This window comes from Pagrus major, chromosome 5 (genome assembly GCF_040436345.1).
Source record: "Pagrus major chromosome 5, Pma_NU_1.0".
NCBI classification, from domain to species: Eukaryota; Metazoa; Chordata; class Actinopteri; order Spariformes; family Sparidae; genus Pagrus; species Pagrus major.
The window spans coordinates 34,488,801-34,505,060 of NC_133219.1; the positions used below are offsets into that span (position 1 = coordinate 34,488,801).

At 42.0% G+C, this 16,260-nt stretch overlaps 2 protein-coding genes across 2 annotated transcripts; both read right to left on the bottom strand.

The window, feature by feature from the left end:
• Positions 1-1,965: 1,965 nt before the first annotated feature.
• fem1c (fem-1 homolog c) lies at positions 1,966-9,726 on the bottom strand. The gene is made up of 6 exons (XM_073466881.1): positions 9,100-9,726; positions 6,208-6,377; positions 5,909-6,097; positions 5,086-5,597; positions 4,184-4,360; positions 1,966-3,926 (listed from the first exon to the last, which is right to left on the bottom strand). The coding sequence occupies exons 1-6, from the start codon at positions 9,641-9,643 to the stop codon at positions 3,662-3,664; spliced, it is 1,857 nt and encodes a 618-aa protein (XP_073322982.1). The 5' UTR covers positions 9,644-9,726; the 3' UTR covers positions 1,966-3,661.
• A 1,166-nt stretch (positions 9,727-10,892) lies between these two features.
• On the bottom strand, positions 10,893-16,029 carry tmed7 (transmembrane p24 trafficking protein 7). The gene is made up of 4 exons (XM_073466328.1): positions 15,973-16,029; positions 15,458-15,660; positions 14,571-14,816; positions 10,893-13,076 (listed from the first exon to the last, which is right to left on the bottom strand). The coding sequence occupies exons 2-4, from the start codon at positions 15,614-15,616 to the stop codon at positions 12,840-12,842; spliced, it is 642 nt and encodes a 213-aa protein (XP_073322429.1). The 5' UTR covers positions 15,617-15,660; positions 15,973-16,029; the 3' UTR covers positions 10,893-12,839.
• Positions 16,030-16,260: the final 231 nt, after the last annotated feature.

Sequence of the window (16,260 nt, forward strand, 5' to 3'; positions counted from 1 at the left end):
ATGTTGGGTTTTAGTGTGTTCCTCCATGCATCTCCCATAGACTCCAATACAGCTGACACCATAGTCTGCCACCAAAGCAAGATTTAGTAAAGTCATGACCCTTCCTTCCTTTTTTAGGTTCCTTGACCTCATCTCACTCTCTCTTCTGCAAAATGAGCTCTGGCTCTTGACCCGGTTCTGTTGTGGATTCTTGGAACCTTGGTTGCTCTTCAGCGAACCATCACATTGTAATCAAGGATGCATCATCAACAAAGGACAAGTAAAACAAAGTTAACAGTAATAGCAAGATGGCAGATGGCATTGATTAACTGCAACTTTTTGTTCTGTTATTACAGATATGGGAACCGAGTCCATGTTGGTGAAACGGGGCATAAGTGACTGTTACTTCCTTCTGAACAGGTTCAGTGATTTCCTTGAATATGTAAAAGAGCCGGGGACGACTGCTTTTAACACTATTGACACAAATGATGATGATTTTAAAGTTTTGTCAGCTGCAGTGTTTGTAGGATCACTTGCTTTATAATTGAATCCTTTATCTTTACGGACTGTGATGTCAGATTTGGCTGTATTGATCCTATCAGCTACTGTACCTGATAGAAACAACTGTTCAGATGTCTGTGCTGAGCACTTGCCAAAAGCTGGGAAGTGTTTTTCATATTTTTTTATTTCTTGTACTATGGCCAAAAGCAAACATATTTGATGAGTTCCTCTGACTGAGTGGAAAAAATAATCAGTCAATCTCTCAATAAGGTAGAAAACAGTCCAGGCTTTCTTCAAAGCTCCCTGTCAGCCGCTGCTGCTCGTTTATTGCTTTAAGCCACAAGTCTTGAACAAACATGCCACAAATCAGCATGTTTTTATTTGGGACAGTTCTCGGAAGCGACTGGATGCCCAGCATGAGCAACGTCAAAGGTTTCTCTGGACACATTCCAGTCCAGAGGGGTCCTGTGCGTACCCGCTCCCAGCTCAAGTGTCTGGAATGAGCCGACCGCTCAGTAACTCAGTAAAACAACTGCTTGAAGATAACTTGGTGAGAGTTTAACGACTATACTGGACATGTTTTTTGGTAATTATTAACTATTCCATATTGCCAGGAAGTGAACCATTCGAAGCAGTACATTTACAGTACACTGATCAAAGTAGGTCAAAGTAGATTTTCAGTATCTGTATAGCAATTTCCGCTCACGTTTTTCTTTTGGGGTTGCCAAGTCTGTACAGAAACACAAAACATGCCCTTTCCAAAGCATATACTGCTTTTTCAGTCCAACTAGGTTGCTATTGAACTTGTTTTCCCTCAACAGTTACTTCACTTTGGTCCCAAAATAGCCTTATGTAAGTAGATAGTGTATTATCAAAGACACCGACTCAGTAACTAACCTTGTTTTTTCTTTTTGCTTTCTCTTCACTTGTCCTTCCTCCTCCCCGCCTAGAAAACATGACTGCAATGTTGTTACCATATTACTGTAGTGAATGCCATATTTTAATCACATCCTCATGGTAGCTTCTACTTGTACTGTTGCTGTTGTTACTGTTATGTACATATTTGTTTAGAGGTAATGTACTTGCTGAATTAATATTTAAATTGCAGAAGTTTTAGGCTAATAGTAAAAAAGACTTTTCCTTTCTCCAGGTGATGCTAGCTAGCTAGTAGTTTCACTAACTAGCAGAGTTGGGGATGAGTCGGGCATCGGCCGGCAGAGAGTACAGGCACATCACATGTGTGTCTGTGTGCTTTTGTTCTCTGCTTGCCAAATTCTGTGGAAAACCGCAGACCTGGCAAGCCTGAGATACATGTCATTGGACTGCATTCAATTCAAATTAGGCCATGAGAAATTTCCATCGATTACAACTGAAGGATGAACGACATCATCTCATATAAACTTAAACATTTGCAATAATTCCCATCTTCAAAATCCCCCCACAATCAGACAGAAAAGGAAAAATAAAGACATCTGGACGAGGAGACATGTGCAACATGGGTTTATTGTCAAACTGGTTATTAAGACATGAACTTGATTAATGCCATATCAAATCTTAAACTCCGCTGTAGTAAAGTGCAGATTCAAATCAAGTTGCCCTGGTAGTCCTCATACATTTTCTATGTCTGGTTTTTAACTGTCAGGTTTAATAGACTGCAATATGAAAACCTACGATTTATGAAAAGCCCTTTTTTCAACCCACACATCTAAAGCTAATGTGCAAACAAGATAACTCACAAACTTTACGGCGTCCTCCCACTCGTTTGTGTCTTCAGTTCTCATACAATTGGACGACAGTTGTACAAAATGAGCAGAACTACCCTAGCTGTAGTCTAAGTCTAGGAGTTCTCATGAAAGGTTTTCTGCAGTGACTGGTTGGTTGATATGCTGCTGCTGCACATGCACAGTGGGCCGATGATGGTATGAGTTTTGCCTTTTGATCAGGATCATTAAAAAGAACGACTGCATTTAAAGGTCGGCCATGTATGAATGTTAAGAGGTCACTTCTGTGTACAAGCCTGCACACTCCAGCGGTTGTTTCTAGTGGCAGTCATGTGCAATATGGAATCTCCATGAGTGCCACTTCACCAAACTCTTGTCCTCAATCATTTGTGTGAGCTCGAAAAAAAAAAAAAAAAAAAACAACACTCTGCATTCAAGAAACACTCTGTGTGGTGTTCGCATTCTTTCACACATATGAACATACACAGTCACTCAAATTCATTCACTCTTCTTACAACAACAATCAGTAAAATGGTTTCGCATCCCCCCACCTTCTCTGAGTAAAGTAAGGGGATACTGAAGGAAACGGCAGCAATGAGGTAAACACAAATATTCATGAGAGATATTGCACAGACAAGTGCCGGCACAGAATACAACAGTCTCTCTTTCCAACAGCCTAGCCTGTGCATAGGAAGAATAAAGCACTTATGGTGTTCGCAGACATTAAACCCTTCTCGTAAAGCTTTGTTTTATACACTAAAGTGGGAACGACAAATGAGTCTAGAATCCACACCATTCGGGCAGATATCCAGATTTGCATGACAATAACTAAATGTATCGTAAAAGTACAAAAAAAAAAAAAAAAAACCCTAATGATGACTGAGGAAGGGTCCATGACTGTTGGCAACAGTGATGGGACAAACAAAAAATAAACCTGAAGTCCCAGCATATGTAGAAACGCCTCAATCCTTGCTTTGCGAAGAGAGAAGCAGGCAGAGTTGAGGCCAGTTGGAGCCAGCATGGAGAAAAATCTCTCAAGTTTCATTCAATAAATAGCATAGTGGAATATGCAAAAAAAAAAACATTTTTTTCCTAAAGCAAAATACGTAAACCCCTTGCTCACTTCATCCGGAGATACAACTGTGTGTGTCCATGTTGCAATCCACTCGTAATTCATCCCAAACGGCAAACAGAGGAAGCAAATGGTAACTCATTCCTCTGTTTGCTCCAATAATTTTTCAGCTTATCCCGATTAAATGAGGACATTTTTGTTCACACCAATCTTCAAGTTCATTCCTCCAAAGAGTTTGAATTTGCAAACCTAACCCACAAAAATCGTCTTGCGGCTCCTCAAACACCTCGTGGGTCAGGTGTTGAGCTATAGTGCTCCTCAGTCCGTCGAGTCCACTCGATGTAATCACACCCCCTCCTCTTTTCATCCATCCACTCCTTCACAATCATTATCTGTGGAGCAAAACGAAGGCCTCTAGTTTCTCGGGGATGTTTCCCCGGTAGTCGAGGCTGTGCTTGACGATGACCCTGGCTGCTAGGCACTGCAGGGTAGTGTGGTTTATGGGCTGGATGACATTCCTGGACAGCTCCTTCTCGTCCAGGAGGTCGCATGCAGTTTGTTGGAAGGCGTTGGTGCTGTCAAAGTGAGTCCCGCATGAAATCAGCAGGTTCATGATGTCTGGGTGGCCGTTGGATGCAGCGATGTGAAGGGGGCTGATGGGAGAGATTAGATTATAGGTTATACTAGAAAAGATGTTATCTTTGTTCTGGATTAACCTGTTTTCCTTTTTATCCAACTTTATTATTTCTTAGTTTGTAGATAGAGAAGGGTTAGCACAATTATTTTATTTTTTCTATTATTTTGCTTCTTATTAACAGAATTATTGGTGAAAACTGAAACCAGGATAGAGAAAGAACAGCAAATTATGAGAGCTGGCACTAGAGAAGAAGAAAAATACAAACAAACAGACCTGTTGTCATCCTCATCGCGGCTGTTAACATCTGCCCCACACTCGAGGAGGATGGAAGCGACTGTGAGGGAGGGGAACTTGCAGACAGGATAGCGGCCCACGCAGGTGGTGTTGCGGTCGACTGCCAGGTGTAGTGGACTGTAGCCGTTCTTACCACACGGCTGGAGCTTCAGGAATCTGAAGATATGGAAAAATTATCAACATCAAGGTAACAACACTACCGAAGTACAGGACAGTGTCTGAACTGGCTTCAGGTTTGATTGAGCTACTGACACAGATTATGGCAGTCATCAAAGTACCTGACTCACTGAGACAAATTCACAAAAGGCATGTGTCAGAGGGGGAATGCATTCTTCAGTTGGACTGACTCTTGTTTGCCAAAAAAGGGGATGCAAATGCGCCTCGACAGCCAGACTGATGCAAGTTTACACTGCTACAAATACATGGCTGGGCTAAAAAAAGACTTGCAGAAATGAGGTCAAATGAGTATCACCACAAAACCAGTGCATTCCCTGAAAACTACCATATGTGGATGACCTCCCAGTACACTGTGACAAATCAGAGCCGGACTGATACATCAGTTGGAATATATTATCTGCCAATATCACAGAAATATCGGTATTAGTGTATATGCACATATGCGCCAATATGAAAACTTTTATTTTTCGCAGATTATAAGAGAAAGAGATGCTAGAGATAATTTATAACTATTCATTTCCCAGTGAAATGAATAGTTATAAATTGCGGTTTCTGACTGTTTCACTAATGTTGGTGGATCGTGGCAAAAGATGTGTGTATATCAGCCAAAATATCGATATCAGAATTTCTTTACTTACTAACATTGGTATCAGCCCTAAAAATCCAATGTCTGCTCTAACACATGTCATTTACACTGAACCTACCTATAAATAGTTTCCTTCTTGAAGTGGTCCTGCTCTGCAGTACACGGCACCTTCTCCAAAAGACAAATGAGGTGCAGGATGATTGACAGGGCCTTGCTGAGCTGGGCAGGGTCCGGGGGCATCGGTCCATTTTGTTTAACTGCCCGCTCAATCTCCAACACGCTCTTGGAAAGGATCCCCATCAAGTCCTCAAATGACACTGATGTCCCCAGAAGGCCCTTGGCTCTGTCCTGCAGCATGAAGGAGAAGAGCTCAGCGAACGACAGCAGGCTGGAGGCGGTCATGGGGCTCAGGGGGTCCAAGTTACTCTGCTGCATGTCCAAAGCGTACTTCCACAGATTGATACAGCGCTCAAAGTTCCCAGAGTCCGCGTAGACAGCACCTCGGTAGCGAATGTAGTAAGACGTGTCTGGATGTTGTGGGCCGAGGATTCTCTCACGTATGAGCAGTGCCTGCATGCGCATTTCATCCGGGTCAGATATCAGCCCGTCCAGCTCTTCTCCATTCGTTACCTGGGAAGAGGATTACAAGGTCAGAACAGTGGCAGGGTGCAGCAGTTTAGAGTTTCTGTTCACATGCGATGAAGTCAGAGTTTTTAGGAGCAAATAGCATTTGCTCCTAAAATCTCTGGATTGCTGCGCTAGTTTTTTTGATAAATGTAAATCCAGCATAATATGCACGTTTTTCCCTCCCCCATCTTTGTGCAATAAAATGCACATAATGACTTACAAGCAGTAATTAAAACCTATTTCACAGGTATTTAATGCAATGCAGAATTACCAAAGATGGACTCTAAAACTAATAAACTCAAACTAATACTCACCTCCCTGGCGTAGTCATATGCCATGATCAGCTGCTTGGGTTCCGGCTTATGGACAATGTTGTTACTGTCCGTGTACCTGAGGTCCATTGCTCTCTTCCAGTATTTTAAAGCTCCGAGCAGATCTCTCTTCTTGTCAACAAATGTGGCTCCCAAGAGCTCCAGGGCATCGATGCGCTCCCTGTTGCTTGTCTGCAAAGAAAGGAACAACATTTGTCATATTTCTTGAAGATAAATATTCAATGGATTCAAAATGTCACAGCCATGGCCTCAAACAAACATCTGTGCAGACCAACTCTGACCTGCTGGTGCGTTGTCAAGTCGTCTACGATGTTAGTGTGGCCTGTGACGCTGGCAGAGAGCAGGGGTGTCATGCCGTAACCGTCCTGCTCCATGGAGGCTCCATACTGCAGTAGCATCCGCATGATCTCCAGACTGCCCGACTCTGCACAGTCATGAAGCGCTGTGTTACCTGTTAACAGAGGGGGACACATGTCTTACAGTAAGCTACAGATTGTGTTATTTATATTCAATGAGAACCTGGACAAAGACATGTCTCCACACAGGAGCTTAGGAGGATTCAGAGATAGTTTGTTCATTTGATTTGTAATGCTATTTAATTGGAGTACCATATTATTACATTGAGTGTATTTAAGATAAAATAAACAACAATTTCTTATCACTATATTAGAGACCCAGAGGGTTACAGCAGAACTACAAGTCAGCAGTTTACCCTGTACACTAGCCTCTCTCATGAAAATATATTCCAAATGGCTGCAGATCAGCTGATACCAGGATTATTGTGGATGCTGCCACTGAACCCTTTGTTAGACGCTCACTTCCACTCAATGATTACCCATTCAGGTGCGGCTCAGGTCATGCTGCCTCTAGTTCTAGTACAGTGGGTAAGCCGGCTGAACAGAAGCTGTCGGGTGGGAATGTCAGCTCAGCTGCAGCAAACCAGTGCGTGTGCAATGATATCCCCATTAAATTATATGCCCTCTCCTGACACTGTGAAATGTTTTGAAAACAGTCTTTGAGTTGTTTGCTTTCATTTGGTGGGTGTGTCACATCAAAAAAAAGCGACACCAGCGGCCTTGATTGAAGACATTGTATTCTGAGCGGCCATCAGTACATGAAAGGAGCACATTTTGAACTATAATGCATGTTTTCCTGTTCTCACAATTGATCACAGACAAGACTTGATTTCCCTGAAGTTAAGACAGCAAGTCTACACACTAGATTCCTGCAGTAGGATTCCTAACACGTGTTGATCCTGACATTTTTCAGTGTTTCAGAACACCTTTTGCATCCAGACAAAGCATCGTAACACTTATGTAAATGGTGGTACATAACATGAATGTAACAGATTAGCAGTAAAATACTACTTGGCCTAAACATGTCTTGCCTATCCTGCAGATCACTTTCAAAACAGGCCACACAGCCCTCAGGGTCAATCATCAACAGAGCATTGTAAAACAGAAGCTGGTTCTTCCTGGAGTTAAACACGTGGTAGTTGTTGTTCTTGAGGAGCAATTACTAACTCTATAAAGTTAAAAAGAAAATCACACATACAAGTGAACACCCCCAAACATGTCATGTCCATCCTTACTGGCCTTTCATTTCAATACAATTCTTGTGTGTAATGCTGCTTTGCCTTTGCTTGCCTCTCACCTGGCTGCTCTCAGTGCACTGAGGCTAATCCATATTCAAGTAGACGAGACCAAACAGGGTTAGTCAGGGATTAACCATTATTTATACTGTTTAGTTTCTTCCAAAACTAGACCGATCAGATTCTTTTGCCATCTTGCTCTTAAAAAACAGAAAACTTGGGGACAGCAGCACTGCAGCTCTTCCTTTCGTTTATCAGAGATGGACAGGACGAGCTGGCTTAATGTTGCATATGTTTTTGTTTTTTTTAGCATTGGTGTTACGGTTTGGGATGGATAAATGCTTTCAAGTGATTATACAATCATGTTCCAATGTGGTTCATATATTTAACACTGTCCAAAAGAATAATTTCCTATTCCATCATCATGTTATCATAAATTTGCCACAATGCCTCTTCCTCAAAACCACCTGCCACCAGACCTGACTTTTCCCCCGTGGAGGGGGTGTGTTCAACATCAATAGTTTTACCTGGTGTAAGAAATGCGTTGAGCTTTGCTTGTCTAGATGACTAATTTACTTCCACTACCAAAACAAGTTAATCCAGAAACTTGGGAAATCCTTTCCACAGCCAGGGATTAGCTGAATACTCATTATGTTGCTCTAAACAGCATTAAGGCTAATTTAAGGGCAAGTGAATCAGCTGCAATAGTGGTGCCCTGACCACTTCTTTTCCAAGCTTGCTCGCCTCCCATCAGCACAATGTCCGTTGTTTTATTGGAAATTTGCCACTTCATATCTAATATTACACATCTACTCCTTCCTGTCGGTTCAGCTGTTATGTGAAAGGCACCAGTCTGGAGAATGAGCTACTGAGAGTGCTTTCAACCTCAATCACCACATGATAGCTTGTTTTTAAGCCCCCGCAGTAGTTTGTGCACATTAAAGCACCTGCCACCTGCTCCTCTATTGATCAGGAGAACTAAGTGTTTCGATTTAAGTGATCGGATGTTGATGAAGTGTCGACCACAAATCGCTTAGATACAACAACACTTTGATGTTTTTCTTTTCAAGCAATCCTGTCGTCTGTCCTCTAATAAAAAAGACAAACGGCCACTGGCTTTCATGTATTTAGAAATGATCATCTAAAAAGGGGAACATGAGATCTTTCAGACACACCCACAAAGTGTGCCCAAGCTGACACAGTCATCATTGTGTTTTCCATTGTGAAACCAGACATTCATGTTATTATGTTGAGTCACTGTAAAAAGGAAACTTGCTAACAATTTAATTATTAACTCATGTTGTCTTTCCCTGCTGGTTATAGCAACGTGTACATTTAGATCACCTGTGATTTATGTGTGTATTTTATGTGTTGTTTTACTTATCTATCTATCTATCTATCTATCTGGGTCGATGTGGAATAGAGAATTAAAACCGTACTAAAGTCTGAAATGTGGGAATCTGCAGAATCAATTGGCTTCAATCAATTAATTTGCTGGTAGTTATTTTCCTCAGAAATCATGTGAATAAAAAAAGGAGGCCACTGTTGGGTTGATGACAGCTGTGAGTATGAACCCACTCACCTTTGACACTTTTTCTGTTGACATCTGCGCCTTTCTCCAGCAGGTACTGCGCAATATCTTTGTGTCCCTTGTAGCAGGAGATCATCAGACACGTGTGGCCGTGTCTGTTGGCCACCTCCAGGTCAGCTTTGTGCTCCACCAGGTATTTAACAATGTCCAGGTGCCCGTCGAAGCAGGCTGCCCTCAGGGGTGTGGAGTTGGTCAGGGTGGTGCTGTTGACAGATGCACCGTGACCCAGCAGGGACTGGACCACTTTGAGGTGACCCGCCGCCGAGGCCGCCCAAAGAGGGGGCGCTCCCTCGATGGTCTCCCCGTCAAAGTTCACCGAACCGCCGACCTCCACCGGAGCGCTGCAGCACTCCAGCAGGTACTCCACCAGGTCCAGGTGTCCGTACCGGGACGCCATCAGGAGCGGGGTGGCCCCGTTTGTCTTCTCGCCCATCAGCTTGGTCACCTCGTGCCCATCTTTGTTCTCCAACAGTTTCTGAAGCAGACGGAGCTTACCGTCCCGGGCTGCGTTAAAAACGGCGGTCTTTAAATCCATGTCTGAGAGTTGATTTCACTGTTAAATAACAAAAAAAAGAAGAAAAAAAAAAGGCAACGCTGTCCCAGAAACAATGGCTCAACGACAGCAGGAGGTGTAGCGTCAGTGTGAACCGGAGCGGCTCGGGGACCCTTTGTTTACAACAAGCTCCCACTTTCTAGCTAAAAAAGGGTTTAACCAATTAGCTCGCGTTTATTTGGTTCAAAGCTCACCAGCACTTCGTGGCTTTTTCCTGAACTCCAGCTTTCAAATATCGGCATCACCCCGTTGTTACGTTGCGTGAATGTCTAACCCTGTTTAATAACTCAGACGTTTGAGGCGACCCTTGGTCCAGTAATACATTTGTCGCCGAGTTAGCAAGGTGGCTAGTCAACTTCCTTGATCGATAGCTAGCCGACTAGCTCCGCTTTTAGCTGCAACACTTCACACCTCTTTTCACTGACCGTTCATCCGCTGACACTTCTCCCCCTCTCCTCCATTAGCTCCGCTTGTCATTGTTCCGCGACATACTCCTGAGGCGTTTTTTTTTTTTATATTTGCTGTCGGAGGGCCGAAATATAGAAAAATCCACCCCCACCCGTAACGCCGTGCTGCTGCTAGCTTAGCCTGGGAAAACGACGTTCGGTCTCTCGCTCGACCTCACAAGCGGGGGATATCCCCGGTATCCGAGGCGGGTTTTCTGTTTTTGTTTTTTTTACTTTCTCACACACGTCGAGAAGAAAACGACACACGTTACCCCTCAAATCGGCGAATAACAGTCGTCCGTGTAGCCACTCAGCAAGCTGGCACGACGATATAGTCTCGGCGAAGGGGAAGGCGAATAGGGAAGGCGATCCACCCACGGCTCGACCGGATGATCACGACTCGGTTTCTGTCAAATCGAAGATCCGACGCAGTCTTTTTTCTCAACTCGCCGCACGTGATTGACGTGTCGACGACCAATCACGGAGCCGCTAGGCTGTGACGTAGCCAATAGAAAACAACAAAAACACATTATTGATTTATGAGTACGAGTGATTTTATAAAGAAATAATTAGCGTGAAAGAAATTAAATATCTCCTCTGTATTTGCTGGATTAAGCAATATTTTTTTTTTTTTTAAATTAATCCATGCAAAGATGGCTATGATAGCTTTGATTATATCGCTCCCTACAGGAAAAAAACCAGCATGACATGGGGCATTTATCCCAAAACTTCCACCCCTCCATGAAAAACAAGTGTTTATTAATGATGAAATAAAAGAATACCCAGACATTTTAACAGAAAGTTTATTCAGCCATCCCAATAACTTAACAAATTCCCAGAATAACCTCAGTGTCCAAAAATGACCTAATTTAAAAGTGCACCACTTAACAAAACTAACAATGAGCATATGGCGAGAGGGGAAAGCGGAACAAAGGAAGAAAAGTCAAGCCAGAAATAATAAATGGCAATAACAACAGATGTGTTAGCTGTTGTCCACGTAACCAAAGTATAAAGTCAAACAAGCATTGTGTTTTGCGATGGATTAGGTGTCAAAGTCTGTCATTTTCATTCATATAAAAAGAAATAATTATGGCAGAAGTCTCACGTTATAACAAGTCTCTTGGCTTTGTCAACAGGTGATCAGATCTCAGTCACATTCATAGATGTTGTGCACAAACAAACAATGACAACAATCAAGATGACTATGTCTAAGAGCTGTCAGATTTTGACAAAAAGAACAACTTCCATGCGAATCCTGGTCTAAGCGACACTACCAGGCTGAACTAAGCCTGCAGCTGTCATATTTAGTGCTACCTGCTCAAATGTCTAGCTAAAATCTTAAGAATGAACCTTATATATTTAGAATTTTTCTTTCAGTGTTACTGATTGAATTAGATGATGGAAAAATTAAAAATGACACTGGAGACATTAGATATAAGCTGTCCAAATCTTCCTTCCTACTCCTTTTGAAAATGAAGTGGTCAGTGAGGGGATAACATTTCAAATTACAACTACGACTCATAGTTACGAGAATTATCTTACATTCAAGCAATATTTTGCAAAAAAAAAAAAAAAAAAATCATGAATTTTACAACAGTGCTGTATAAAACCAGGAGGACAATATTGACCCACATGATAAATAAGTTGTTACACTTCAGCAAAGGCAGAATTACACATAACATTGCAAGGGAACCAGTGAAAGACAAAGTTTTTTAACATGGTGGTGCACTTCAAATTGTTGGCATTGCCACTTGACACACAAAATGTGTCATTTTCAAACACAAGAATAATGTCAATTACTTTTTTGCGTCCCGCATTGAATCACATAGATGTCAAAAAGAAGCCCCAACCTGTATTAATAAGATTTTTACAAGATAATTCAGCTAAGTGTGGTCAAACCGAAGCACGTCTTTGCTCCGATGCATCTTTGGGCAAATGGAGCCTAAAATGCAATTCCAGGAATTGGCTGCAGACACTAAAAGGAAACCATCTACATTTCTAAATTCAATCCCTCAACCCAAATTCAAACTGTTTCATGGTATTATTAGATTAAAGGATGGCTGACTCTCTGTACAGTACACTCCCTGCTAATAACTCATCGGAAATGACAGAGCTGATAAAAGCAAACACCATATTGAGTCTTTCTCACTTAATACAGTGAGATTTAATAACAAAGAAAAAGATGCCACAGATTTTTCATAACCAAATGCTTTGCCTTGCAAATGTGGGCTTAGAGACCGAATGCTCTCCCTACTTTACACATTTAGTCACAACTTCTACTGCCTTGGTTATTTCAGTGCACAGTTTCGGCTGAAAAATCGAACAGATCAGGGAGAGAGGATGTGAGATGATGGGGGGGGGGGAGTAAAGGACACAAATAAAATAAGAAAACATTTAGAAATCATTTCAAATATTTAAAGTAAGTTTGCTGTAACTATGTGACCAGCTGCTTGAACCGCCTCCAATACAGATAGTTACAAGCAAGCCTTTCTTCAGGTTTTTCCTCTTTTACCAACTCAAAAACATTCTTAACACATATAACCTTTTCACACAAAACTCTTTTGCATAAAGTTTGTTAGAATGCCAGTGCTGAACGAGGATAACATGTCAGATTGTACTACCTGGAAGTTTGATATGATCCAATTTTAGTTCAGCACTGATATTCGTACTCACTCTAAGCACACAAGCCAAGGTACGAACAAAGAAAGTGATGAATCCGGGATCAGAGGCTGTTACGATCCGACGCGTGTTGTAGTCGTCTTCTTGTCAGAGAAGAAGCTTCTCAGCAGGACCACCTGACTGATGCTGACCACCAGAAGGATAATGGCTTCTCCGATAGACCAGAAAGCAACACGGGTATTGAGGTCCTCTGCCCGACTGCGTCCCTGGGCCTCACGGAGGCGGAAGTGTGTCTGGTAGTCGATGACTGACTTCAGGGCCTCATGGATGGACACGCAGGCTGATTCACACTGGAAAGACCAATATAAGATATTTAGACTGTGGCTGGAAAATTATGATAGACCAACTAAGGAGGAGACAATTTTAACTTTGATTTACAAAGTTGAGGGAGCAAAAAAAAAAAAAAAATCCAATGTTAAAACATCCCCCAACTTGTAAAATAAAGAAACATTCAGTCATTACCACAGATAAAACATGGCCATCCGGGTAAAAATTCTAGATGCCCGAGAAGACAATGAGACGATCGGTATCTCGCGGCAAACACACCCAGACATGCGATCCAGTCATTACAGCAGGTTAAACCTCTTTTCAGGTTAAACTCAGGTGGAGCCTGGCTGGGAATTTGCACAGGCCACAAAAATAAAATTGTTAAAGTGAGAGAGATGTGAAAAAGTGTATGATCTCATTTTGCATTACATGCCATCTGCAAAAGAAGACTTCAGTTCCCTAAATAAAAATTTGGGCTCATGTCAGAGCATGTATTCAATTGTAAGATAGTAATTTACAATGAAAATTTAAAAGCCAACACACAAACATGCAAATGCACTAGCAGTGTTTCCCACGCAAACTGTACTTGGGCGGGCTGCCCAGGTTTATTAACGGCTGCCTAAGTATATTTGGTGAGCCATTTTGGCATTTTTTACTTTTATTGTTATATCTGTCTGAGAGTATAATGCCATCAGCAATCGATTAACTAGGAGTACAATCTGCCATCATTCTGCCCCTCCCGCCTACTGACATCGCAGATGCTCTGCAGAGAAACATACACACGCACAAACGCGTCCCAGTGCACCAATTGTGATCCAAGACTCTACTATTAAAACGTAAGCCTATGTACGCTGTTGTTTTGTAAAAGCTTTTAAGTACTTCTGTTTGTTGTTATGTCATTTGATACTAAATTGTTTATTAACATCTTCATAGGATGAATCATTAACAAAACTAGAATGACACTCAGTGCAGTGCATACCTCCGCCAAGGCCGAATAGTCCCCTTTAATTCAATCAAGCCTAATCCAATATCAAACTGGATAGCCCTGTGTTTCTCCAAATTTTGAACAACCCATAACTGCTTAACTATAATTTAAGATCACCAGATCTGTAACAGGACAACAAAACAATGCAGACTGAATCATAATCTTAATCAACCAACCAACAGACAAAAAACAAGCGGCTTAACTACTGTTGTGAAAATGGAATCATTGTTGAAATAAAATCCAAAACACGAGGATAATTTTTGGGCAACTTAATAAAAACTTACTGCTAACGAAGAAAGTGCAGACACATACTGTGAGAGAGAAACGGAAAGAGGCAACGCAAGCCCATGTGTGTTCATGAAGGTGGACAATTGAAGCAACACTATGTAGGCAAACGTTTAAAGCATCTCTGAAGAAAGACTGTTGACTGTCTCATTTGATCGCCACCCCTCCTTCCTGCCACGGACACAGGTCATTCTGTGGGAAACACTGATAAGAGCTTGTACTGTACATCTCCACACACACAGCTTACCTGGGTGAGAGCAGTGACTCTGTTCTCATTGGGGAAGAGTGGAGGGTCATCGCCAACCTGAAAGTCAAAGTAAACTGTCTTGTGTGTGAAGGTGGAGAACTCGTTGCTGAAACAGAACTTGAAGGTGCCGTTCTTGGCTGCTGTGAAGGTAAAGCTGTCGTATTGTTTCTTCATCTCCTTGTAGAGAGTTGTTCCATCTGGGTCCTCCAAACGACAGTCCACATCATAATGGCCACCGGTCACCACCTGGAAAAACACACAGACAGGAGGACCATCAATTCAGTTGTACAGAGAGAAAGAAGAAAGATAGATAATATTCACTAAAGCCATGATCACATCCCAATCAGATATATGATATTATTATATCAGATATTTTGTCATTTCAATAAAGACAAATCTAATTATTTGGCTTAAGGCCAGATACTGGTCTCTATGAGGCAGATGTGGACAATAAGCTGATGAGTGTTTCTGAGTGAGTATTAATATTTGCCTTGTCATGATTGTTTGGCAACTTCCGTTTGTAACAATAAGTGTAAAATTGTGCTGTTAAGATGAAGACTGCAGGATATCTCACACAAAACAATGAAGAGAAACCTCACACTGATATATATGAAAACACCATAAAAAATATAGTTTACTGTGAACTGTAATAAAATAATACACAAAATTCTGCTTAATAGTGCACATTCATATTTACATATGGACATTTATTGATCACTCTGATTACTGCTGATATAAAGCTGCTCCTAGCTCTGCAGCGTTAACATTTAAAGACAGATGTTACTTAAAGAAGACAGTCAGACCTATGTTAATTCTTTACAAATGTCAGCTTCCCATTAGGACGACTGATCGGGGCTTGGGTTTGGCCCAAAAGAGGACTGGCGCACCTGAAACTCCAGTGTACACTTGGTACCGATGATGACGTCCTCGTAGAAACACTGCTTGGCGTTGTCTGGCAGCTCAAAAGTTAGCTCGGAGCCCAGCACCCACCCACAGAGCAGCTGGGCCCACAGCACCTGCAGTAGCACCCGAAAGGATCTGTACATCCTGAAGATCGAAAGCCAAGCTTCTGAGTAAAACCTGAGCGAACCTGTCGAAATAAACAACAGCAGACATCAAACTAAAAGCAATATTGACGGTGGCAAAAAATACAAAAATGGTGACAAAGCAAACCCGGACATTGATATTAGCTTAACTTGTTAGCTCGAAGCTAACTAGCTAGCTAGCTGGCTCGCCTTTATATACTCGTTACAGGAAGCCACTTGGCATTTGTAATATTTTCCAATAACTAGTGTATTAATGTTTCATAGACGCATCAAGGTTACTAAAATTAGAGCATATTCACATATTAACATTTCTAAATTCATTATTTTGTCTCAGTCAGCATTAGCTTGCTACTCACCACAAAACGCTCACCCGGATGCGACTAATGCTACGTAACGTATTACAAACGTGACACGTCATTGGCTGTCATCGGTAGAAGCCCGCCCTCTGCTCGCTCTCATTGGAGGAGCGCTTGTGAGATCACGTGGGCCACGTCCACGTACTTGAGGAGACGCATCCTCCAAATACACTCCAACGTGGCTGTGGTGAGATTAAACACTGCACCTGAAGATCAAGCGCTCAAATGATCTCAGTTGTGACTGTGGCAGAGAATCATAATCATTATCTTATTTCATATTTCTTATGA